The sequence below is a fragment of the Coloeus monedula genome (assembly GCF_965178545.1).
Source record: "Coloeus monedula genome assembly, chromosome: 1".
In the NCBI taxonomy this organism is placed as follows: Eukaryota; Metazoa; Chordata; class Aves; order Passeriformes; family Corvidae; genus Coloeus; species Coloeus monedula.
Genome location: NC_138781.1, coordinates 152,724,173 through 152,749,210, shown reverse-complemented (window position 1 = coordinate 152,749,210; position 25,038 = coordinate 152,724,173). Strand labels below are relative to the sequence as shown.

Sequence of the window (25,038 nt, the reverse complement as noted above, 5' to 3'; positions counted from 1 at the left end):
GTTTTTCTGAAAATACACAGGAAATGCAGTGTTAAAACTACTTGTGTACACTTCCTACTTCACCATAATTCCTCATGATGAGTATTGTTAACTTGTAGCGAACTCTCTGTTGGTGTCAGAAGTTAGCTGCAGTTCACGGTGGAACCTCTTGATTTCCATTGTGAAGGTCTTCCTACTGTATTTAAATTTGTGTACAGTTCGAGGATCCCTTTTAATAATTAGATTTTAATGTTTAATTCTCAATTCTCTTCTGGTCAGTATGCATGACTGTAAAGAAAACCTCATAGCAACAATGAGCATCTATCTGCCTTTGTAATTTTTCAGCACTCTGTGCTTGCATCAGGAATCTGAGGGTAAATTGCCTTGACAGACAGATGGACTGACTGACAAGACCTTGGCTCCAAACACACACACACACAGACAGGCTCCTTGGCTCCATTTACATTTGACTATTTTTACGTGGCAGCTGAGGCCCCAAATACAATGACTTTCAGTGGTGATGCTGGTTGTAGAGTGAGGAAGTATTAAGATGTGGTGGAAGAGAAGGAAGAAGCTCTTTGGCTCCTTACTCTCTTCTCTCTTCCTTTCTCCCTGTCTTGCTGGACTTTTTGCTTAAGGTGCTCATGAAAGGTGCAGTAGAAGTTCAGAGTGACTGGTAAATTAATGATGGAGGCTTAGGAAAATTGCAGTAAGTCTTGGTGATCTGCATGACTTTGATTTGGAAATGGTGAATAAACACGAACAGTATGGTGTCTCTTTAATGGTGTCTCTTTTAAATCCTGACTGTTACCATGAGGTTTTTTTAAAGTCATGCATATTGACCAGAAGAGAATTGAGAATGAAACATTAAATCCTAACTATTAAAGGGATTCTTGAACTGCACACAAATATAAATACAGTAGGAAGAACATCACAGTGGAAGTCAACAGCCAGCATCCACAAATTTTCTGGTAGTTGAAAAAGGATTTTAATTTTTTTGTTATTCCGGAGTATTGACAGCTGAAGAACAGTTCCTAGGCAGGTGATCTTACATTACTGTTAATGACAAAGAGGTAGATTTCAAGTGTCAGAAGGACTTAATGTAGTGTTAAAGATCTGCATCGTTCCTTGTGTTGTCTACATGTGGAGTTAGAAGGGGACTTCACACTTGAAAGAATGGTATCTTTTATTACTGTTCTCAATAAAATCAGTTAAAGGCATTAACGGAAGCCAGCAGCCAATATTCTTCATCTTGTGATGACGTTAGAATAAATCCTGGTTGTTTTCAGAGCTTTTAGTCTACAAAAAAAAGAGGACTGTGCCATTAAGGAATATTAGAGTATGCTCTCTACTTTTTTGTTTGAAAAGAAGAAAGTGGTTGGGAAAATAGCTGAAGATGGTTCTTAATGAATGTATGGCTTCAGTTTTGATTGAACTTTTCTAGAAATTGGTGTCTTTCAAGCATGTAGTTGTACTGTGACCTGTAATGCCTCTGCCTTTTTTAACACCACATTTGGAAATGCAAATTTACACTCCTTTTATACAAATATAATTACTTTGTAAGATGTTGTGTAAGTATTTGTAGTCGATAGTGAATCCAATAAAGCAAGAGATTTCACTGTCATGTAGATTGGCAATTTTGTGATGATGCACATGGTAAACCAAAATGAGGTTGTGGAGAGTTTGTTCTCTTTGGGCAGGTGACATTGTAGTAACCTTCATTATTCCTTAAGAACTGTTAAAGGAAAGCAGCGTAAGAAATGGCTCATTGCAACTTAATGCTCAGCAGCCTAATTAGTCAAATACCATGTACCTACCTCTGCATGAAATAGGCTATTTCTTTCCAATGTAAAATAGGAATTTTCAGTTTCGGAACAGCCTGAAGAGGCCTTTGTTGCAAATGACCACTGGCTTTTTAGTTATTTATTCTCAAAAATAATGAAGGTCAGCATGGTATCCATAGTGACTGCATGCAGCTTCCTTGTTAATCTTGGCATGCTGCTGTAAAAACGAAATTCACTTACTAGTAAGAACTTCTCATGTTGCAGAGGGAAACCTTTATTTGAAAACTGGATGTGATTGGGTTTCTGTAACTTGAGAAATCTTGAATACTGTAGTTTTTCTTCAGTTTTAAATTCCTTGTCAATTTCTAGTTGCATGAGTTGCTGTGGAGGTCTAAACAGAGAACAAACAACCTTAAATTGCTGATGTATGTGTATAATCTGGCACTGGAAAACTTGTGACTTGAAAAATTACTTTCATTTGGAAGTGATAAGGACTGCTAAATGGGGAATATATCATTCTGCTTGCAGCTCTGTTTGTAAAAGGAAGGCATTCTGCTATAAACTACAAAATTCAGGCTTCTAAGAAGTATGTGAATATTATCAAGCCAGAATGGTTGAATGCTCCCAATTCCACGGTGTGAAATGGAGCATTAGGAGAAAATGTGGCAACTAACTTGGTGAAATGCTTTTAGTAAATTACTAAAAACTAGTAAAAACCTAAATTTAGGAAATGTACACTATTTCTTTTTGAGTATTACACAGTGTAAATACTAAATTTTAATGTTACAAAGGCTCTTTTAACTTTGAGGAAGTATTGTTGCAGAACTGAATGCAAGTCTTTTGGGAGTTTTGATAGGAACTTGTTGAAGATGGGGAGTGAAGTGGTTCCATCCGGATGTTGCTGTTGTTTTCCCTCTCACCCCATCCCTCTCCTTTAATGCTTACCCAAAGAGAGTGGGTTTGGGTTGGGTTTTTTTAATCAGTTGGTTGTAATAGAGTTTTAAACTGATCAGGCAGGATTCTGACACTGAGGGTAAATATTTTCAGAATTCTGTCAAGTTTCTGTTTCTGATATTTTCTTCATTATGAATGTGGCTGTTTTTGCTTCTGTCTTTAATTTTGCATAGAGCTGTATCTAAAAACAAGTATTTATGAGAGGATAGCCATTTGCAAAATTCATGGGAAAGTTCAAAGTGGAAGTCTGTTTTAGAGCGCTCTAGGAATGAGCCTATAGGGAAGTAAAGTCAATGTATCTTTAAAATAATAATTATTTTATGTCTATTATAAATGTATAAATGAAAATATTTATAAATAAGTATAAAATAATATAGAAATAAGAATTAATCTATTTGAACCAAAGAGGTCTTAAAATGTGTATTAAAATTGAGAATTTGTAATCTAGTTGTTGCATTTAGAAATACTAATTTAATGTAAGTTGTGTGTGAATCTAAAACTGTACTTTTGCTACTGAATGTAAAAAATATGTTTTCTTTGATATTAGCTGCACAGTAATTGGCTGGAATGCTACAGAAGCTTATCTTAAATCCTTTCTTTTTTTATTTCCCTCTCCTAGAGGTGACCAGCTGCTCTGCACCAAGTCCCTTGCAGTGATGTATCGTAGTCTGTTGCTGTAAACATCCCCGACTGGAAGCTGTACCAGTGCCAGCTTTCAGTCAGATGTTTGCTGCACCTGGCTATGCTTGGACAACAGCAGAAGGAGAAGCTGTCATGAATACATATGTGCATTTATATTTATCAAACAGTGTTTCTACAGAAAGAGATTAATTGCCTTCCCATGAATTAACCTGGCTGGTAGGTGCAATTTCCTGAAATCTAGTCTGAAATGGAGATCCAAAGCTGGTGCATGGGTCACTCAAAGCTGAGCTCTTTGCTGCTTTGTGGTATTATCTACAGGGTTAGGCATCCCTGGAATGACAAGTGGTGGTGAACTTCTACAATTGCACATGAACCCTTCATTCCTTTATCAATTGTCTGTTTTAGTAGCTTCTGTTACTTAGGGCTCTGAGGACAAATTACTATCAATGCTGTCAAATACTTAGCAGGCACCTTACCTGCTGTGCTTTGCTTTTTGTTGTTTTTTCTGGAATTCTGTAGTCCAAGTGTCCTTGTTAGTAGGTTATGCTCTTAATTGTTTGTAAGCTGGACATAACCCAAGACCAAAATAAAGGTTAAAAACATATGGCCCAGTGTGTATTTTTGCTGTATTTTTGCATAGCATATACCCTTGTGTAGTGGTTTGGTCCAAAATACTCATTACTGTTTACCTTCTGTTAGAATTAGGAGAAAAGCAAAGCAGGCACAAAACTTGAAAGAATATAAAGAAGTTTATTAATAGACCTAAAAAAGGGAAAGAAAAAATAAAATCATACCACACCTTCAGAACACTTCTCCTCCCCCCACCTTTCCCCCTCTCCCACTGTAAAAAAGACAACCCTTAAGATGTTCAGTCAGTTTACCACTTCCATAATAACCTTGTTCAGTTCATTTAGGGAGAGGAGTCTCTCTTGCTCATCTCCACAAGAAATTCTCTCATGGCTTCAAGTATCACAATGAGACAGCTGCCCGGGTTGGTTCTCTGCTCGCATCATGTGAGAGTCCCTTCCCCCGACTTGCAGCTTTTCCCACAACTGCTTTCGAGGGTCCACTCTTGAGCTACTGGGGTACAGTTTTAAGGTTGACCTGTTCAGGAACAAAAGTTCTCTTCACCCATCTCTGGGAGCATTTTCATCTCTAAGAACAGAGGCCCTCCCTTTTTCCTGGGAGACAAGGGTCCTCATCATCTTCATCTCTAGGACTATCTCTGGGAGCATCTCTAGGAACTGAGGTCTTCTCCTTCCAGTTTGGAGCAAGAGTCCACATTGCTTCCATCTCTCCCTATTCAAGCGTCTCATCAAATTACAGCTGCTTCAGCATTTGCTTATTCCAGCACAGGTGCTTTTGCTCACAAGTACAAGTTGAACCCTCCACCCCCCATGCTTTCATGAAGTTACAACAGGTACTCTGATATATCATAGTCTATCACCACCATAGCTTTACAACAGATTTTCAGCTTTATGCATCTCCTCTTTCTCCTCCCTCAGAATTTCAGCTCTTCTTTCTTTACTTAATATCTGCAGCACTTACAGCACTAAAAGGGTTAATCTCAGCTGGGCCTTGCAGCTGGAATTTCGCTTATTGGTCACATAATCTTTGCCGGACAGCGGGGCAGCTTCAGCTGAATCTTCAGCCGCATCTTCGGCCGCACTGGAGAGGGGGAGCCGGGCCACGCCGTGTGCACGTAACAGAGCTGGGGGGCACAGGTGGAACAGGGCCCATTGGCCCCAGGATGGCTGTAGCCCAACCCAGGCCCAGCCCAAGCAGGTCCCGCTACGCAGCCCAGTTACCTGTACCCTGGCCAGAAGCAAGAAAGAGAGAGAGCTTCCCAGGGTCTGTCCATTCCTAAATGTGGACCACAGAGGTGGTCAGAATTCTAAGTGGCTTAAAAAATTGTCAATATTCAAACTAGCCAGTTGATAGGTTCTGTTAGGTCACAGAGGAAGCTGTAAGCACCTCTTTGCAGGAAAATCCAGAGCTATGCTTGCTAACCCATGACACCTTGTCTGTGGTGTGTTTGGTTTGTGGTGCCTCCACCATGGCCCTGCAAGGGTTTGCTTTTCATGGAAATAACAGCTTTTGAAAGTATTCCTTCAGAAGCAAGTCTACACTGATTTAGTTCCTGGACAACTTAAAACAGTCTTGTCATCAGGAACAGCATCTGCAGAAAAGCTTCTGCACTTTCCACTTTTCTCCAGTGGGATCTGCACATGCGGTTGCCTGGATCTTCTCTGGGATTTCTTTCCTTCTTCGTTTCACTTTAGTCTTCTATTTTTAAAGGGATGGCCTCTGTGAGTAACTGCTGTTAATACAAAAAATATTCTTGCAATAATTTAGCTCTCCATTCTTTCACCTCCCAAAATGTTTGGGTTTTTTTTTTTTATTCCCTAACACTTAAAGACTTTGTTTAATTAAAGTGGTAGTATACCAAACCTAGGTATTTATTTGTTCAGCTTCACTATAGTGGTTCTACAAAAGATGATTATGTCCAAAAATACAGATACTTTTAAAAGGGAAATATTTTCTCCTAAACTTACCAGAATTGAAACTAGGAGGATTTCTTAGTCTTGGGAAAGCTGAGCTAGTAAGCATTGGAAAGCTGATGATATTGAAGCTGTCTGGGAATGATCAAAAGTGAACCAAGGACAGCCATTGTTCTGTGATGGTCCTATTGCTCTAACCACTTTGTTTCTTACCCTGTGTTCTGTCCGGTGACATAGGAACATGTGTGGTGATAGAAGGTTGTGAACTTATTTATTGATCTAATTCATTGCTAGCACCTCTACAAAGATTTTTAAAGCAACTTGCACACCTAATATAACCTCAGTTAAAATTGCTTTTTAAAAAATAACTCTATTTGGTTTGAAAAATGATGTTGGTATATTTGTAAAAAAAGACTTTGATGCAGAAACTACAGAGCTTGATTTTTTAAAAAAAATGCTGGTAGTTGTTTTCCAAGCTTTCTTTGCTGTAAATATTTAGCATTTCCTAGTTCTAGATAGTATTTGGGCTTAAAAGAAAGGAAATGTTTTTCGTTAACAAACTTCTTTGTTCAAAGTAAGTGTCTTAGAATTAATCTAGTGGACATATTGATTAGTGTTGTCTTAGCCATTCCGCATGCCAGATAAGTGCTGCTGCTTTTTTTTTTTTTTAATAAGCTTAGTTCACGTGCAATTTGTCTGTCCAGTCTTGTGGAATTGTACTTGTGCCTACCTTCATATTGTACTGGTGTCTAATTCATGTACTCCAACACAGCTGTCACATATCAGCATACGAAAATAATTTGAAGTGGCTTGAAACTGCAAGAAATAAATAGGTTTAAAGATCCACACTGTATTTTTGCTTGAGTTTTTTTTTTCAAGTGTTTGAAATGCAGGGATCTGCTTTTTCTATTCATTAAATACAAAGTCCTGAACGTATTAACATGTCTCAAATGTGGCTCTTGTTTGCAGCTGAAGAAGGTGGGCATCTTAGTGTTGTCCAAATGCGTATTTATGCCGTGATCCCAGGTGAGCTTGCGGTAATGGGAGATTTGGGAAGGGATGATGGGGATTTGACATGGTGTCTGTGCAGTTCTGCTGGTGCTGGGGATGAGGAGTTGAAGCAACTGTTGCAGAATGTGGCAGGACAGGCTCACAAACACAGCAGTGAAATTTGGGAACAGAAGCAGATTTGACACATCAGCCTGGTGGCCGGCAAGCAAATGACCTCGTCTTGTTCACGTGAAGCCAGCGACCAGTGCTTGTGTGACGTGGATCAGTTCCTGGTGTTTTGCAGCAGAGGAAAATACCTGAATGAAAACCAGTCTGGGGATCCAGAGTGACAAAGTGGCCACACAGCCATTGCTTTTGGGTGGCTCTCATAAGCTATATGTGCAGGTGCAAGGTACAGCTGCCTTTGGTGATGGAAGCTTGTGATTAATACAAAGGTTGTCCCTTGCTGAGCCAGTGGAGTGTCTGTGAAGTCCAGTGTTTGGGGGCTGCCTGTGGTGTTCCTCTGAGTTGCTTTTGAGCAATACCTCAAAGTCCTCAGTGCCTTTGGACTGGCCTGGTGAAGCTCTGTCTTCCCTTGCTCGGAACTCGGCAGCTGCGTTCAGCAGAAATGCCTGAGCTCATGTTTTCCTTCATACAAAGAACAACTGTTAAAACATTTGGAGGGCTTCCCCCCGCCTCCTCTATGCATGAAATAATCTGCATCTGTGATTTCTTTTACCCAGTAAAGCTGCAAACACCTGTTCAGGGAAGAGCTTGGAGAAGGCTGAGGCTCAGTGTCTTGACTGATTGGGTTCATCGAAGTTTTCTTTCCCTGCACTGCTGAGGTCCTGTTTGTTCAAGACTGGCCATCAAATTAAACTAACCTGTAAAATACAAGATAAGATGCTGAAGAGTGTTCTGCTCTTTTGCTATTATAATGACTTATATTTCTGAGTAGCTGAAAGTGGAGGAGAAAATAAGAATGAAAACAGTTGAAATAGTAGAAGTGCCTTGTAAAAGTTCTGGAGGAGAAACTGGAATTATTTTAAGAACATAAAAATAAGATGTACAAATGTTGCAACAAATGTTGTAAAATTTAGCACGCTAAGGAAACTTGAAATATAAACAAAGGGTTGTTTTTGCATAGAATTTGAGATGGACATTTTTGAGGACTCCAAGTCTCTACCTCCTCTTTAATCTCCCATATATATTTTAGACTTGAGTTTCAGTTTTAAAAATTTTGAGATTTCTAGAAGGTGCCTGTACTGAGCATCAAGGGCCTTGGCAGCTACATGCAATAGAATGCTCATCTTACACAGGCTGTGAGAAACTTCTTATTTTTGCTTTTGGATCTCTACAGCATCAGGGACTGTACATGGGTATCATTGTATTCTGAGATTCAGAAGAGTAAATGTTAAAATACATATTTTGACTTTGTAATGTTAGTCAAGGTTAATGAGAGTCACATGTACTTTATGAATTGTGTAAATACACTGAAGTATGTCTGTGCAGATTTATTTTTAGATATCTTGAAAGGCACTGCTGTATTTATATAGTTAAGCTAATTTTTAGTTCCTGTAAACATCCTACACTCAGCTATAACAAGTGGTGATGCTGGGGCGTGGTTGTTAACTTCAGCTGACTTGGAAAGGCAGCTTTCCTCAATGACCAAGTGATACATTGGCAAGCAGGGAATACTATTTTTCAGTAGTATTTAAAATAACATTGTAAGCACTAATTTTTTTGAAGCAGTATGTATTTCTAGAAATCTCTTAATACTCAAATTATGATTCTGGCTGTATAAAGGCATACATGTTTATTGTGAAGCAGGGTTTAACTGATGGGATCTATATCTTTCTAATTGCTAATAAACTGTGACAATATATCTTTGCTTGAAAAGCAACTTCTGATATCCTGATGACAGAGAAATAATCTAAAACCTTATATTGAATGTTCAGGTCTCAGTTGCAGTAGTGATTTATTGCTTCTTATCTACTTGATCATTGTCAAAGGAGGAATAGATTTACAGGGTACTGTAAAAACAATTCCCAAACCAAGAGATCATTAAAGTAGTAAAACTACTAAGATTTAACCATTTCTATTGCCCTTTGTATCTTACAAAATGAGAAATATCTTTGACAGGGGAAATTTGCATAGGAGAAAAAAGAAGACAAGCATCTCTTGCTTTCCTAGTAGCTCCTCTTCTATCACGTGTTATCTCTCGGAATCACATTCCCACTGATGATGGATGTGTTGTTAAATGAAGTATGGCTTCAGGATTTGGACAGTATTAAGTACCAAGAAATTTAAAAACTTACATATTTTTTATTTGAACAGAAGAATGGGGGACATGGAATTCATCATCTTTGTGAAGCGTAACCTGGCTTCTTGAGGATCACTTTTACAATCTGATATCCTTGTTAATATTTGAAAGGCTCAGAATCTAAAATGTAACATTTTTTACTTATAAGGCCAAATACATTATAAAAATAATCAAGAGGGTTTGTCCTCATTTAAATTCACAGACATGAGCCCCTTTTTGCTATAGTTAAGCTTTTTGTTGTGGTTTACTTTTGCTTACAAACGGAGGTGGTCTTTTTAATATGTAAGTCCTTATGGGCAGTTTCTATGCAATATATGGCACTAGAGGCTATTGCATGGAAGAGACCACATCAAATTCTGTATTTGAAGATCATCTCTCAGTATGTGTGTGAACACTGCACTGCAACCATGTGTTTGCTGTGTGTGCACTTCTGCATGTACAGAACTATCTTAGATTTTTATTCAGTGCATCTGTTTAACTGGTACAAAACACATTTCTCCAGTTGGGATGAACTAGGGAAGTATGAGGGATGCGAATTCTCCTCAGGAGAGATGATGTAATTAAAAACATTGAAAGCTTATCTCCAGAAAGAATCTGCATGTCTGTCTGTTCTATTCCATTTCCCAGAATCAGATGCCTCATGGCACCCCTGACTCTGCCTGAGAGAACTTCTCTCAAGTTCTGCTGTCTTTGCTTCACCCATCCTGCTGTGGGCTGCCACGCTCAGGGAATGCCAGGTTTTGACAGCTGTGCTGAAGCACGAGGAAAGTGCCAAGACAGAAGGATTTCCCTGTGAGGCTGTAACATTTTGCAGCTTTGCTGTCACTTGTGTGGTGGTGAATGCTGACACACACTTTTGACCCATCCCACTGTGATTTCTGCCCTTGCTCACGGGAAGGAACACACAGTGTAACAAATGCAGCTCTCTCGTGTCACGGGGAGAGTAGTGACATGCTCTCGCTGTCCTTCCACAGGCTGGATCCATGCCCTCACTGGGTGTATTGTATGCACCACAAGCTGATGGAGCCGTGCAATTGTGCAGTGACAAAAAAAAAAAAAAAAAAAAAAAAAAAAAAAAAAAAAAAAATTGATGGCAAGAAGGAATCCTCAAATCAACATTTACTGCCAACCAAAAAAATCTAAGATTCATCTTTCTAGCCAGTGCCTCTGTGTGGAGCTGATTTTGTTGGTAGCATGGACAGTGAGTAAACAATCTGAGCTGATCAGGTGTGGAGGTATACTTGGTGTTTCAGCAGTTTGTTTTTTTTAAATGCATTTGAAATTTAGAATTCATATTGCAGAAACTCAGGTGTGATCAAACTAGAGACTTGCTCTTGTTTTATTACAGAAAGAACAGTTCTGACCACTTTTGATGCAGCTCTTGAAAACTCACTAGGAGTGAAATGTAAAAATAGTAAACCAGTGAGCCTATTGAAGCTTTAATTAATGTATTTGAATAGTTGGGGTTTGCAAGAGTTTGAGTTCTTTGTGGTTCCAGGTTTGGGGGTTTTGTTTAGCTACTCTGTGGTTAAATAGGCAGGAGAATAGGTTATAATGATACTCTGTCAAACGATTTCAAATAGTTTGGCTCCTCTTAAGGGAGAAAACACATTCACTGAAGAGCGTCAGGACCACTATTTGGAGGGGGGGGGGGGTGGGTAGGGGTTGTTTGATTTTGGTTTTTTTAGGTGAGGATTTGGTAGGAGAATGAGTATTGTGCTTGTGTGCACCCTTCCATGGGCTTGGCTGCACTTGTGAGTGTTGTGAAAGTGCTGACTTGTTTTCCTTTCTGTGAAAATCTTCATTTGAGAGTCAGACAGACCAATTTTGGTACTGTTCTTCCTTGTTGAGGTAATCTTTGGCATTCTGGTTTGGGTTAAACTAAAACTAAACTTCTAGAATATGTCTTTGAGGATTCCAAGTATAAAATAACCCTGCAGAACTTGAAAATCTATTTTAAATAGTGTAGTTCACTTTTTTCTTCCATTCTTTTGGTGCTTTTTAGATAAACAGTGATAATCCCATGGCGCCAGTGATGGCCTAAAACAAAATGGGATAAGTATCTTGGGGAAAGATAGTGTGAATGATTTATAAGATTGTCTGGAAGTTTTTTATAGCTATGACATCAATGGTAAATCATTTAACATTAGTCAAAAATTAAATTTCTCTAGAAAAACACAGAGGCATCATTAATGTGGATTTTTTTCACAGCAATTTTGAAAATACACATTTACTCATGTTTGATTCTTCCTGGGTTTGTCTTCTGCTAAAAAAACAAGTATTTCAATAGATGGTCACTGATACTTGGTTTACTTGTCTGTTGTGTTCACTAAGACTGTTCCAAAATTCAGCTCACTTCCTTTTAACCAGCTATGCCAGTTCTGACCAGCTTAATTCACGTTTTATAGAGGTCCTGTGTCTGGGGAGAGTACAAAGTTAAAACTGCTTAAAATTTGAGCTTAAAACATGATTTTATAGTCAGTGAGTATTCGTAGTGAGGGTCTTACCTTTGGCATTTGGGTTTCCTCTGTAAAGGAATAGCAGATCCCTCACTTGTCCACCACTGCAGGCAAGGAGAGCCTGATCCATGGAACAGTACATGGGCCGTGGAAGCGGAACGAAGGAAATGCAGTTTATGTCAGTCAGAATTGTTTGTGGTCTGATAACATCGCTGTCTCAGCAGGGAAATAATTTCCTGTAAACAATATGGCTTTATCTCAAAAACCTGCTTTTTTAATAAAGTGAAAAATTATTTTTCCAAGCTTCACACAAGTCGTATCTTTGTCTGACAGGAAAAAGGGAGGCAGGGATGAAAGATGCTTTGTGAACTGAGCTCTGTTTACTTAAGGCTATGGAAAACATGCTGAAAACATATACATTAGGTGCATAGCTTAATGCATTTTTTTAATAAACACATTTCCCCACATATTATTGAATTAGTTGAATTGACTTAACTACTATCTAGGGGAAAATGTGATCTGTTAACAATCTTTTTTTGGAGATGTTTAGATGTTACTCTAAGGAATTTATGAGATAGAAAATCTCTTAACCTGGATTCCAGTCCAATGTTGACAGTCCACAGAAGCTTTTTAACTGCGTGTGATATCCCACTACACACAAAGTCTCGTTCATCCTATGAGCTGTCTGCCATAGTTACTGTAGGCTGCTTCCTGCCTGTAATGGAGACATAACACACCCAGGATTTCCATTGTCACAGCTACTCTGGTTCTCCAGGCAGAGGCATTTCTTGGATGCCTCCCACGCCAAGGGGTTGACATTGGTCTGGCTCTGTCAGCTGGAGACACAAACTTTGTACCTTCAGAGAAGTGTTAATGAAATCTGTCTTCTGCTACTAAACAAAGAAATACCCCTGACCCCTTCCTGCTTAAATCAGTCTTAGAAAAAAGTTGGTGTTACGGGATAGAGGCAGGAAAGCAAGAAGTAAACTGGATCTTATCAGAAGATGGAATCTTTGAGGGGCAAAGGAGAGGGAAGATAATTTAGTAGAATTCTCAGAGGCACTAGCGTGTATGTTGGTTCTTTCTGTTCTGCAGGAATTTGAACAGTGATGTTCCATCTCCCACTAGTAAATATATTTATATCTATGTTTAGCTCAGGCTTCCACACATTAGAAAACTTAGTGAAAACTAAGTTAAGAAGTTGTGAGGAATCTCTTCTATCTATGCTATGATGCTTCTTGGTCAACTAAATTCATAGGTGTTTTGTAGGTTTTTGAAGCACAAATTTCCCATATTTGTATATTTTTTGTTCCTTTGTGAACTTTTTTGAGTTTTTGCTATATAGAGTTTTTCCTATTTTTAATCAGTGAATTCAGGAAATGGAAACTTTAGCCATTTCACATGCTTAGCAGCAAAAAATAAATATTTAAATAATCTTGGATGGTGTTTCACAGTAAGAGTAAAGGTTTTGATACAGTTTTTCATAATTTTTTTTTTAATACTAGAAAAACCAATTGCATGTTGAACAATCAGAAATAATTTCCATACAGATGCTCATCTTAAAACTGTTTTTTCTATTTATTTAGACTGCTTAAAGTGCAGATTTAAGGTACTGTACCATAAAACTGGTGTGTGTATGTGTGTATATATATATAAGGAAAGTCAAGATCTAATGAAGGTTTTCATAGGGCAATACTGATAAGAATGTTTGCTTATTAATGCTTTAACTGATGAGGCAGTAGTTAATATTGTGGGATGCACAATGAAGGCTGCAGTTCTTTCCATCAAAAACATCCTTTTTGGTGTAGATACCATTTCAATTAAACATCCATGTGTGCTGCTGTGTGACAGTGACCCTGTGGAGGTTTGTAATGTGCCAGGCTCTGACCTTTCACTGGCAGCTCCGGTTCTGGAGCTCTTGCAGACAAGGCCTGCATGCTTGGGAGCCACAGGGGATGTGAAGGTTCTGCTGGTCCTTGGCTGAATGTCCTCCAGTGTGTCCAGGTGGGATATTGGGAAATCCTACAGTACCAAACTTCCATGAATTTTTGTTTGAGCTGCAGCATTTCTGCTAGAAAAATAGGTGAGGTCATACTAAGGTCACACTAAACTAATGACTTCCAAGAGCTTGATCTCAGTGACAGCTCACATCTGTTAATTATATTTGGTGATTGTGTTTATGGCAGAGTAGTAGATGTAAGAGCATGTAATCTATCTGAAGTTGTTGTGACTGAAGGCCAGATTCTGACTCCATTAAATTCCATAACATCTGACTGACTCCACTGATGTCTAAGGTGGTTTTTTTCTGGCTTTCATGAATATGAATGAGATTATAATCAGGCTTCAGTTATGGTTCAGAATATATCAGGAGATAATAAATATGTGCAAATGTAAACAGTCCTAAAGCACATTAAGTATCCACAATACATACCTGGGTTTATTCATAAATGAGTTTTGCAAAATTGACAGCTGAGCCGTGACAGGGATGAGTAATTTCTTAGCAGAGCTTCCCTGTATGAGCATAAAAGCAGAACTCATGTAGTTTTATTGGATGTTTAAGTAGTGGTGTCTGTGTTACAAAAATAACCAAACCCAAACCCTTGCCATGGTGTACTAATGAAAGGAGACTGAGCAGATGGTTTTTAGGGACTGCACGGCACGTGTTATGCAACTGTGCTGTTCTTTCAGAGAAAGAGAAGTGAGGCAGAAAGAAGTCTAGCTAAACCTTTAATGCTTAAATTTTCACTCGTTAAAAGAACACAGAAAATGAATGACAAAAGGTCCACAAATAGAATATTCAAGTGTGCAAGCTACAAAACTTACCTGCTTTTACTCTCCAATCTGAGCAATTATCTCAATAGAGCACCAGAGTTACAAATTAGGCACACTCAACATGTTTTTATCAAGGAGGAAGAGAAAAGGAATAATAAATTGTTCTTGGATGAGGAAAAACCTTGTAGCATGGCCAAGAGAACAATGCTAGACAGAGCACAGAGTTGCTTGGGTTTGAGATACTGCCCAATGAAACCTGAAGATGCGAGCTTACACTGGAGGAGTAATAAAAAAAGAAAATCAAACAGCTTATTCCAATTAAGGAGTAAAACTGGAGCCTCTGTCAGCCCTAGTAAATGAGGTTTAGAGAAGTGAAGTCATGTTCTCACGCAGACTGCCTGTAGACTGTACAATTCAGTGGTGGTGTCATCACATTTCAGTGGCTGGAGTATTCAAAAGATGAACAGTATTAGTGATTTTTAGGAAAACTGTAAAGCTGTAAATTTTCCTTGAAACATTTTGTGGTGTAATCTCTATACTACTTTCAAAATTCCTCTGTAAGAGAGACGGGTTGGTTAAAATACCCACAAACACTGTGCAGTGCACGTGTTTTCCTCCGTGTAAGGAGCAAAGAACGAATAGGTGGTGATCAGACTTTCTGTCAGTCAAGCAATATTACTCTGAAAAAGGACTTATTTACAGCTTTTCCCTGTTAATGGATTTTCATTTATCATCACTTTATTATGTCAAAGAGGGCAGTGTCGGGCTGTGATAATTGTGGAAGTTGCAACGTAGGATGGAAAGACTAATGAGCAAATCAATGGTATCAACACTACACAGATTAGATCCCTCAGCTTTTTTTTCATAAGTAGGTATGTGCTCCTTTAGAGTCTTTTTTATATGGTCACAGTGGTCTCATCAATCTCCTTCTGTAGTCACTGGGGAATTCTAGATGCTTCTGAGGCCCTCTGGAAGCTATAGGCAGACAGGCCTAGATCATGGAATCACAGAATGTTTTGGGTTAGAAGGGACATTAAAGGTCATATAGTTCCAAGCCCACTGCCATGTATGGGGACACCTTCCACTAGACTAGGTTGCTCAAGGCCTTATCCAGCCTGGCTTTGAACACTGCCAGGGTTGGGGCATCCACATCATCTCTAGGCAACCCAGTCCAGAGTCTCACCACCCTCACAGTAAAGACCTTCTTAATGTCCAGCCTAAATTTCCCCTCTTTCAGTTTGTACCCATTACTCTCTGTCCTATCACTACAGTTCCTGATGAAGAGTCCCTCTCTGGCTTCCCTGTAGCCCCTTCAGATACTGGAAGGTTGCTGTGAGTTCTCCCTGGAACCTGCTCAAGGCTGAACAACCCCAACTTTCTCAGCCTGTCTTCATGGGGGAGGAACTCCAGTCCTCTTATCAACTTTATGACCTCCTCTGGACTTGTTCCATGGTTCCATGTCCTTTTTATGTTGGGGACACCAGAACTGGATGCATTTGGGATCTCACAAGAGCAGAGTAGAGGGGGAGCATCACCTCCCTAAGCCTGCTGCCCTTGGTGCTTTTGCTGCAGCCCAGGACTTATTTGGCTTTCTGGGCTGCAAGAGCTCACTGCCAGCTCATGGTGAGTTTTCCATCACCCATCACCCCCAACTCCTTCTCCCAGGGCTGGTCTCAATCACTTCTCCACCCAATCTGTTGGTGTGTCTGGGATCACCATGACCCAGGTGCAGGATCTTGCACTTTGCTCTGTCAAACTTCATGAGGTCTGACTGGCCCCACCTCTCCAGCCTGTCCAGGTCCCTCTGGATCCATCCCTTCCCTCCGGTCTGTGACTGCACCACACAGCTTGGTGTGGTCAGTGAATTTGCTGAGGGTGCCTCGGTCCCACCGTCCATGTCGCTGACAAAGCTGTTGAACAGCATCAGCCCCAGTACTGACCCTCTGACTCCACTCATCACTGGTTTCCATGTGGACAATTCGCTGTTGGCCACAACTCTTCATGTGCACCATCCAGCCAGTTCTTCATCCATCCATCCATCCATCCATCCGTCCGTCCGTCCGTCCGTCCGTCCGTCCATCCATCCATCCATCCTTCCATGTCTCTCCAATTTGGAGACAAGGATGTTGTGTGGGACTGTCTCACATGCTTTCCATAAGTCCAGGTAGATTATGTCAGTAGGTAATGGTGGTGGTTCTCATTTTCCTGGGAGGGAGCTTAAGGTATTAAGTATTTAATAACATGATAATCTTGCAGAAACTTGATGAAGATTGAGAATTGTACAGCAATCTGCTGAAGTCAAACATATGATGCAATGTCTAATCAAATTAACATCATACAAGTCATGGAGGAACTGTCAGATTTGTACAGTTTGGGCATATCATGGTTGTCAAATTTCTACTGTAGATTTTATAAATTAAACCCAGCATGATTGGTGCTGTTTTTTCTCTCTGTTCCACTATCCTATAAATAGCTCCCTGTTCCATGAGAGCAGTGGCAACTTTCCCAGCAGGAATACGATAACAAAGATGTCTATCTTCTACACCTCTCTTTGTGCCTTTTTCAGTACCACTTAGTGGTGTGGAGAATATGCTGTTTGTACTATGAATTTACCTTTTCTATTAGGTGTGTATATACATTTCTTCTTGCTCTGAATTACAGTAAAAGTGAAGTGAATGAAATCAGGGTGCTGTTTGGATATTGTGCTGCACTTTTCATACATAATCATAAATATAAATAATCTTCTATTTTGACAGTGCTACATTTTGCAAAGCTTCAGGCAAAGTTTGCTTTCTCACATGCATTTCTATCTCAGTCCAGCTGCACAGTGTTCGTTTTGTACTAGACTGAAGAAACAGCACATAACAGCATTTCTTAACTTTCATTTCTCTAATACAATTTCTTGTCTTATAGGTCCCTGTGTAAGAAAACAATCCCCAATCCAAAACTACTTAAAAAAACAAGGAGAACCACCATTTAAACCTGCAGTGTTCCAGCTGTGCTGCTGTCTCCAGCTAGCCCGACATCACCTACCAAAGGAAAAACATGCTGTACAGTTGTAATAGGATTAAACAGTATAAACCTGCAAGCAGAAATGTGATTAATACAGGGTATTTCTGACTCCTGCAGTGACTATATTGCTACACTGAGAAAACCAGAATCTGTTTATTAGAAGCATTTTCAGTATGTATATATTTTTCTGAAGTTATTTATAATTGTTGCCTTTCTCTCAGGCCTGCAGGAGATAAATTTTAAATTAACTGTGCAGTGTAATCAGTATCAGTAGACTATACAATCCTGAGATGTCAAGAATTATGATAAGCCTCATACTAAGCTCTGGAGAGATTTGTAACTGTGTAGTTTGCATTTGTAGTTTGCCCCATTTTTATTAGCATTTTCATTATGAAGTTGTTACTGGAAGCATAAAGTTAATGTTCTGTAACAAGAAAATAGCAATTACGCAGTCCTAAACAAGAACTCAACATTAAACATAGCAGATAAAAATAACAAGCAGATACAGTTACTGCAGACAGATAATGTGGAAAAAAAGTAATGTAGCATTTACAGTAAAGCAATGGCAACTTTTCTTCCTTAAGCATAAAGCTGGTTGCCAAACAACCCCCTATAATTTCTGAGCATTCATCTTTGCATTTTCAAGTAGAACTTTCAAAAGTGCAGACCATAAGCTCAAATTGTTTTCCCTTTGAAATCAATGAGAAAATAAAAATGTTACAAAAATATATGTGCTAATTAATTTTAAAAAATTCTCTTAAACATTTGTATCTTTTGCGAATGCTCTCTTCTGTGTCCTCCCCCAGAATGTATTTTAAATGGATACTGGTGATTACCTCCACAGCTGTAAATATGGCTCAAGTTTTTCTTAGTGGAAAAAGAGTTTACAAAACCCAGGAAGAACTGCTTAATTACTTTGCGAAGTTCAGTCTTAGCTCTCACGAAACAATGGTCCCTTTTCTTTTAAAAATAATGCAACACATCCATGGGGCCGGATGGGATCCACCCCAGGAATGGAGGAAGAGCTCACCCTGCCACTCTCCATCATTTATCAGCAGTCCTGGCTGACTGGGGAGGTCCCAGTTGACCGGAGGTTCGCAAATGCAACATCCACCTACACAAAGGGCTGGAAGGAGGATGTGGGGAATGACAGCCTGACCATGGTGCCAGGGGAAGTCATGGTGCAAATCATCGTGAGTGTCGCCAGATACAGAACAACCAGGGGATCAGTCCCAGCCAGCACAGGGTCATGAAAGGCAGGTTCTGCTTGACCAGCCTGACCTCCTTTTATTATCAGGTGACAATGTAGTGGGTGAGGGAAGGCTGTGGATGTGTCTACCTGGACTTCACCAAAGCCTTTGACACCTTTTCCCACAGCATTCTCCTGGAGAAACTCGCTTCCCATGGCTTGGGCAGGTGCACTCTTTGCTGGGTTTAAAACTGGCTGAATGGCCAAGCCCAGAGAGTGGTGGTGAATGGTGACACATCCAGATGGTGGCTGGTCACTAGCGGCATTTCCCAGTGCTCAGTACTCTGTCCAGCCCTGATTAAGATCTTTATCGATGACCTGGATGAGGGGATTGAATGTACTCTCGTTAAATTTGCAGATGACACCAAACTGAGAGGGAGTGTTGGTCTGCTGGAGGGTAGGAAGGTTCTGGACAGGCTGGATTGACAGACCCAGACCAGTTGTATGAGGTTCAGTAAGGCCAAGTGCTGGGTCCTGCTGCTGGATCCCAGCAACCCCCTGCAGTGCTCCAGGCTAGGGGCAGAGGCGCTGGAAAGCTCCCAGCAGGAAAGGCTCTGGGGATGCTGGCCAACAGCAGCTGACCATGAGCCAGCATGTGCCCAGGTAGGCAAGGAGGCTGGTGGCCTCCTGGCCTTCTGTGTCAGCAATAGTGTGGTCAGCAGGACCAGGGCACTGACTGTCCCCCTGTACCTGGCACTGGTGAGGACACACCCCAAGTGCTGTGTTCAATTCTGGGTCTCTCACTACAATAAAGAGATTGAGGTGCTGGAGTGTGTCCAGAGAAGAACAGTGGAGCTGGAAAGGGTCTGGAGCACAAGTCTGATGAGGAGCAGCTGAGGGAGCCAGGGATGTTCAGCCTGGAGAAAAGGAGGCTCAGGGGGCACTTAATTGCTCTCTACATCTACCTGAAAGGAGGGCGTATCCAGATGGGAATTGGCCTCTTCTCCCAAGTAACAAGCCACAGGAGGTAATGGCCTCAAGTTGTACCAGGCAAAGTTTAGGTTAGGTATTATTGGATATTCACAGAAAGGGTTGTTAGGCCTTGGAACAAGCTGCCCAGGGAATTGTTCGCAAGCAAGTACAGGAAACTGAAATGCAGTAGAGTGTTTGTGTACTGTGTAATTAATAAAAGACCCAGACAGATGTTTTGGTTTTTTTCCATTCTACAGCAAGTGCACACAAAGTTGAAGATTTTTTATTTTACACTGTTTCTTACAATATTTAGCTTGTTGTATCTATGAGTTCTGCTCTCCTGCTAGAATGCTTTATGCACTCTACTTCATAAAATGCTAAAGGATTTTTGTCTTAAAATATTGGTAATAAAAATCAGGTTGGAAATTCAAGCACTGGAAGGTCATTAAGCATCTAAATCAAGGTTGTCAGCATATGTCTGTTTTTATCCTCTGTTGGTATTTTTTGTTGCAGATCCTTAGGTCACAATCACATAATTTACTGTTTTCTCTCACAGGACAACTGCTTCATTTAGCCAATTATTGTGTCTTCCCTCAACAGAGCTTTGTCTCATTTTGTTTTGGGTGCTTATGGGACATTTATTGATTTGCTATTTCAACAGAAATGACTTTATTTTCTCAAAATGCTCACGGGGGAAAAAAGGGAAAGTGAAGCACTGAAGTTTAGGGTAAAGTTTCCCTAACTGGGTATTTTCAATGTAAGTCATCCAGGATAAGGGGGTTTAAAAGTAATTATCACATTTAAGCACCAATGCTAAAATTTTCAACTATAGAAATACATAAAGCTTTTCAAAGCACATTGCAAATGCCACAGTGAAGAAGCAGAAAAGGAGAAAGATGCATTTAATGAACACTGGTTTTGTATCATAAATGAATGAACTCTGTGAGAGAAATCTGTTCCTAATTTCCCTTCATAAAACCTCATGTTTACTTCTCAACATTTTCCAGCTTCTGTAACAAATGAGGCAGAGTCTTGTGTTACAGACGAGCCCCTGTGCTGTGTAGCCCTCATTCATATCTAGGTCAGGTACGTCAGCAACGCTGAATGAGTCAGAGTTTCTGAACAAATGCAGTGTATGACTGTGGGATGTAAAAGATTCCCAGAAATAGCTTATGCAGAACCAAATGGAAATGAAAGCTGTACAAAGCAGTACTAATTCTAATTTTTGATTGATTTTACCACCTTAATTCTGTAGGGCTGTTATGGAACAGCCAAGCACGCTGCACTCTCGTTTCACACTTGGGAATACACATCTTCAGTCAAGTTCTTTTCCTATTTGTGAATAAAGCCAAACCATGTAACTGGGAAAAGGAGAAGTCAGCATCTGGTATGTCCTCAGTAAGGCCATCCACACTCTGTTCATGGATTCCAGCTCCATACGCAGGCTGAAGCCCTGTGCAATACTGAACTTGCTCTATATTTGAACTTTGCATTCTCTAGCACTTGGCAGAGATGATGATGATGATGATTATTATTATTATTATTATTCTACAAGAGTTGATTCAGGAGAAGTCAACTCATACCAGCCAAGCATGGAGGCTATGAGAAGGAGCTACTCAGTGGGCTGAAGAGAGGGAACTAGGAGCTGTATTTGATAAACACTTGTGTGTGCAGGAGCTTATCTGCAAGTGGCTAGAGAGACATCAGGGGTGAGAGAGAAAGTGCTGAAAGCATCTGGAAAGAGCACTTCAGAAAAACAGGAAAGATTTTCCTGTGAATGAAAACTGGGACTGGGACCTGAAAAACAACAAAAGAGGTCAGGCAAGTGAATGTGCAGGAGGGACAGGGAAAGCATGGGAAGTGTGGGCCTTGAATTTTGTCAATAAGGAAACTGTGACAGAATGAGATGAACAGACGGGGATCAGGTTCTCCCTTAAGACAGGAACTGTTCATAGAATCACAGAATATCCTGAGTTGGAAGGGACCATCAAGGATCATTGAAGTCCAGGTCCTGCATGGAACAGCCCAAGGAATCACTGCTGTGTTGAGAGGGCCTCACACCTGATGCTGCTTATCCCAGTGCCTGGATCTGTGTTGTGTGTGGTGCAGCTGAACTCTGCTGGTGATGAGTTATGTGGCTTCTGATATGATGGCACTTGGAAGAACTTGAGGGCATTTTTGTTTAAGCTGTGAAACTGTTTATTCAGAGCTGCAAAAACTTTGCTTCATGAGGCTCTGTGACCTGACCAGGCACCCCAACAGTGATAGCTTTCCTCTTTCTTCTCTGACATCCAACAGACAGACCTCCCAAACATTTTGACTGGGACAGGCAGTACAGCTCAGAGATTCTAACTCTGATTTGCTGTCTTAGGTAAAGAACAAGCCTTCATTAATGTAGCCTTTTAAACAGGCTTGTGGTTGTGCAAAGCAGAACCGTATGCAGTATCTGTATGTAAAAAGTAAACCATGTGGCATGCTGATGCTCAGCCAGTGGTTCTATGTGAAGACAAGTGTTTTTCTTGGCAGGAGAATCCACCCCACTTGCTGTAGTGAGGCTCAGTGACTCAAGGACCAGAGAATGTTCTTTCAATGCCAAGGTAAGGATGAATATTATTCATGTCCAAAAAAGAGCACAGTCCCTTCCTTTCATGGGCAGTGTGTGCCTGAGCATAAGTGTGCTTTCATCTTTATTGCTCCTAGAAGTATGAAACATTCTCGAGAAGATATGTGCAGTGGGTAGGAAGAGGGGCAGAAAGGGGCACAAGGAGTCTAGAAAGTGAAGAGGGCAGGTCAAGGCTGCAGGCTAAAACAGGTTCCCAATGTTGTTTCTCATGAGGTCAGAACACCCACTGATGACTCTGCTAAAATATTGCTCTGTTATTTGCATCTGGTCAGAGGAGGCAAATTTTGCAGAGGAGCAACGACAGCCTCTGGAGAGGTCTGGTCTTTCCCTTCTGCCTTCTGGTTGGATCTCTGACACAAATTCTAAAGAACATGTTTTTGTAAGAGTTGTCTCATGCAAGTCACTCTGAGTAAGAGACGCACTGATGGGGTGAACACTGGTAAAGTAAAGCTGCCCCGTCTGTCTGCTGGGGGCTAAGACCCAGCCTGGCCCTGCCATGCTGTACCTGTATGGAGCAAAGCTCAGTGCAGGGCTAGCAGAAGTGTGACACCAGCGAGGAGAGGCGACTTTTACACACAAACGACCCTGCTTCCTCACACTTGCCTTTTCATGCCCATAAACACCAAGGGTGTTTGTTCATATAGTCCTGTCTGAGTTACCTGTGGTGGCACAGAGGACAAGGGACACATGCCCTGGGTCCCCATGATCACAGCTCTTACCTAAGAAGGTAGGTTTAAATTAAGAAGAAATCCCTTACTGTGAGGATGGCAAGACTCTGCAGATTCTTGAGTCAATCAGACTCAATATTGCCCAGGGAAGCTGTGGATGTCCCACTCTCGGAAGTGTTCAAGGCCAGGCTGGATGTGGCTTGGAACAACCTGGTTTAGTGGAAGGTCTCCCTGCCCATAGCAGAAGGGTTGGAACGACATGGTCTTTAAGGTCCCTACAAAGCCAGTACATTCTATGACTACCTCGTACGTGCTAAAGTACCAGGCTCATAAAAACACATTTTACCCACAGGTGGTGAATTAAAACGCCTTTAGTATGCCGGGGCTGTGTCAACCTGAGCTGAGCAGCCCCGGCCTCCCAGGGTCCTGGGGCGGGCGGCGGGTGCTCAGAAGGGTACGGGGAGATGACGGCGGGGTGTCGCGGCTGTCCCCGCGTCCCTCATCCTCCTCCCGCCGCTCCCTCAGCCCGCGGGCGGCGCCTCAAGGGGACGCGGCCACGCGCGGCCGCCACTGCGCAGGCGCCGCTCCGCCCCGCGGAGCCGAGCCGAGCGGCCACTGCCGTGTCGGCCGCGGCAGATTCGCCATAAGGCGCCGCACGGGGACCCGATTTTCGTTGTTGGTTTTTTTTTTCCCCTCTTTTCCCTCACTCTGTTTTCCAAGCGGGCCGCGCTCGGCTCCCGGCGCGCTGTCCCGCTGAGCCCCCGCGGCGATGGAGGCGGCGGCTGCAGGTGAGCGGGGCCGGGCCGGGCGGGCGGGGGAGCGCGCACGGATCCCCGCGCGGCGGGCTCGGAGAAGTAGTTCCGGCGGGGCTGCGGTAACGCTCCTTCCGCACGACAAGTAGTTCCCAGTGTGGCGGCCGCCCCAGAATCCGTCGCCCGGCGCTGCTGGCGGACCTGGGGGGCTGTGGGGGCTTCGGGAAGCGGACGGAGGACTCGGGAAGGCCGAACCTAGGAGTCCTGCTGTTCCCCGGCTGCCCGTCCCGAGGCTGCCGCTTAGCAGCGAGTCGGGAAGCACTGGGAGCTGCTGCTGGTGCCGATTTGATGCGTGGAGACCCCATAACAACCTTACAGGATGTGACGGGGGCCTGCGGAGAAGGCGGAGAGGTTTCTCTTCGTGAGGAACTGTAGTGACAGGACAGGGAATAATGGGTACAAACTGAAAGAGGGGAAATTTAGGCTGGATGTTAAGAAGAAATCCCTTACTGTGAGAGTGGTGAGACTCTGGAACAGGTTGACCAGGAAGGTTGTGGATGCCCCAACCCTGGCAGTGTTCAAAGGCCAGGTTGCCTTGAGCAGCCTGGTCTGGTGGGAGGTGTCCCTGGCCATGGCAGGGGGGTTGCGACTGGATGGTCTTTGAGGTCCGTTCGAATCCCTTTCCATTCCGTGATTCCATGGTTCTGTGCTCACCTCGGTTTGAAACGCTCGTGAGCTCCTCTGGCAGCCGCTGTAAATAGTGTAAACAGCTCAAGGTCCCCAGAGTTTATCTGCAGAAGGCAAATGTTTAAGATGTGTTAAAGATGTTTTCAGTGCACTGTCATCTCATGCCTTTATGTGCCTTGTATTGGCCTGGGTTTCATTCCAGCAGTGAAAAAAGTGTCACAGAGGTAACAGCCTTAGGAGTGCTGTGTATGTGCTTTCTGCATTTCACAATCCCTATGTGCTGTTGCAGTACAAGTTCGTGAAGTGATGTCGCAATAATTGAATGCCTGCTAATTACCCTGTATATTCAAATTTGGCTTCTGGTTGTCATTCCCCGAGCTGACTTCTTAACTTTTGGAATCCTGCGTTATTTCTACCTGTCCTACAAAGTATTGATGGATAGTTTACAACTCAAAGCACCACTAAGGGGCAACAGACGTATTCTAAAACTCAGAAATTTCAACTACAACATGTAGAAGAACCTCTTTATGTTGAGGACGGCAGTGGAACAGGCTGCCCAGGGGGGTCATGGAGTCTCCTTTTCTGGAGATACTCAGTACCCACCTGGATGCATTCCTGTGTCACCTGCTCTAGGTGATCCAGCTTTGGCAGGAGGGTTGGACTAGATGATCTCCAGAGGTCCCTTCCAACCCCATCTATTCTGTGATTCTGTGAAACAGTATTGTATACCA

At 41.8% G+C, this 25,038-nt stretch overlaps 1 protein-coding gene and 1 long non-coding RNA gene across 3 annotated transcripts in view; both read left to right on the top strand.

Annotated features, from left to right (window-relative positions):
• LOC309582324 overlaps window positions 1-17,833 on the top strand; it is a 35,885-nt gene extending 18,052 nt beyond the window's left edge. The window contains exon 3 of the long non-coding RNA XR_014227099.1: window positions 17,318-17,833. This is a non-coding gene — a long non-coding RNA (uncharacterized lncRNA). The remainder of the gene's footprint in view (window positions 1-17,317) is intronic.
• Window positions 17,834-23,491: 5,658 nt separating this feature from the next.
• ZFAT (zinc finger and AT-hook domain containing) overlaps window positions 23,492-25,038 on the top strand; it is a 76,595-nt gene continuing 75,048 nt past the window's right edge. For both annotated transcript variants that reach the window (XM_082293941.1, XM_082293940.1), the window contains exon 1: window positions 23,492-23,656. In XM_082293941.1, the coding sequence (XP_082150067.1) occupies window positions 23,638-23,656 (19 nt within the window). In that variant the 5' untranslated portion in view covers window positions 23,492-23,637. The remainder of the gene's footprint in view (window positions 23,657-25,038) is intronic.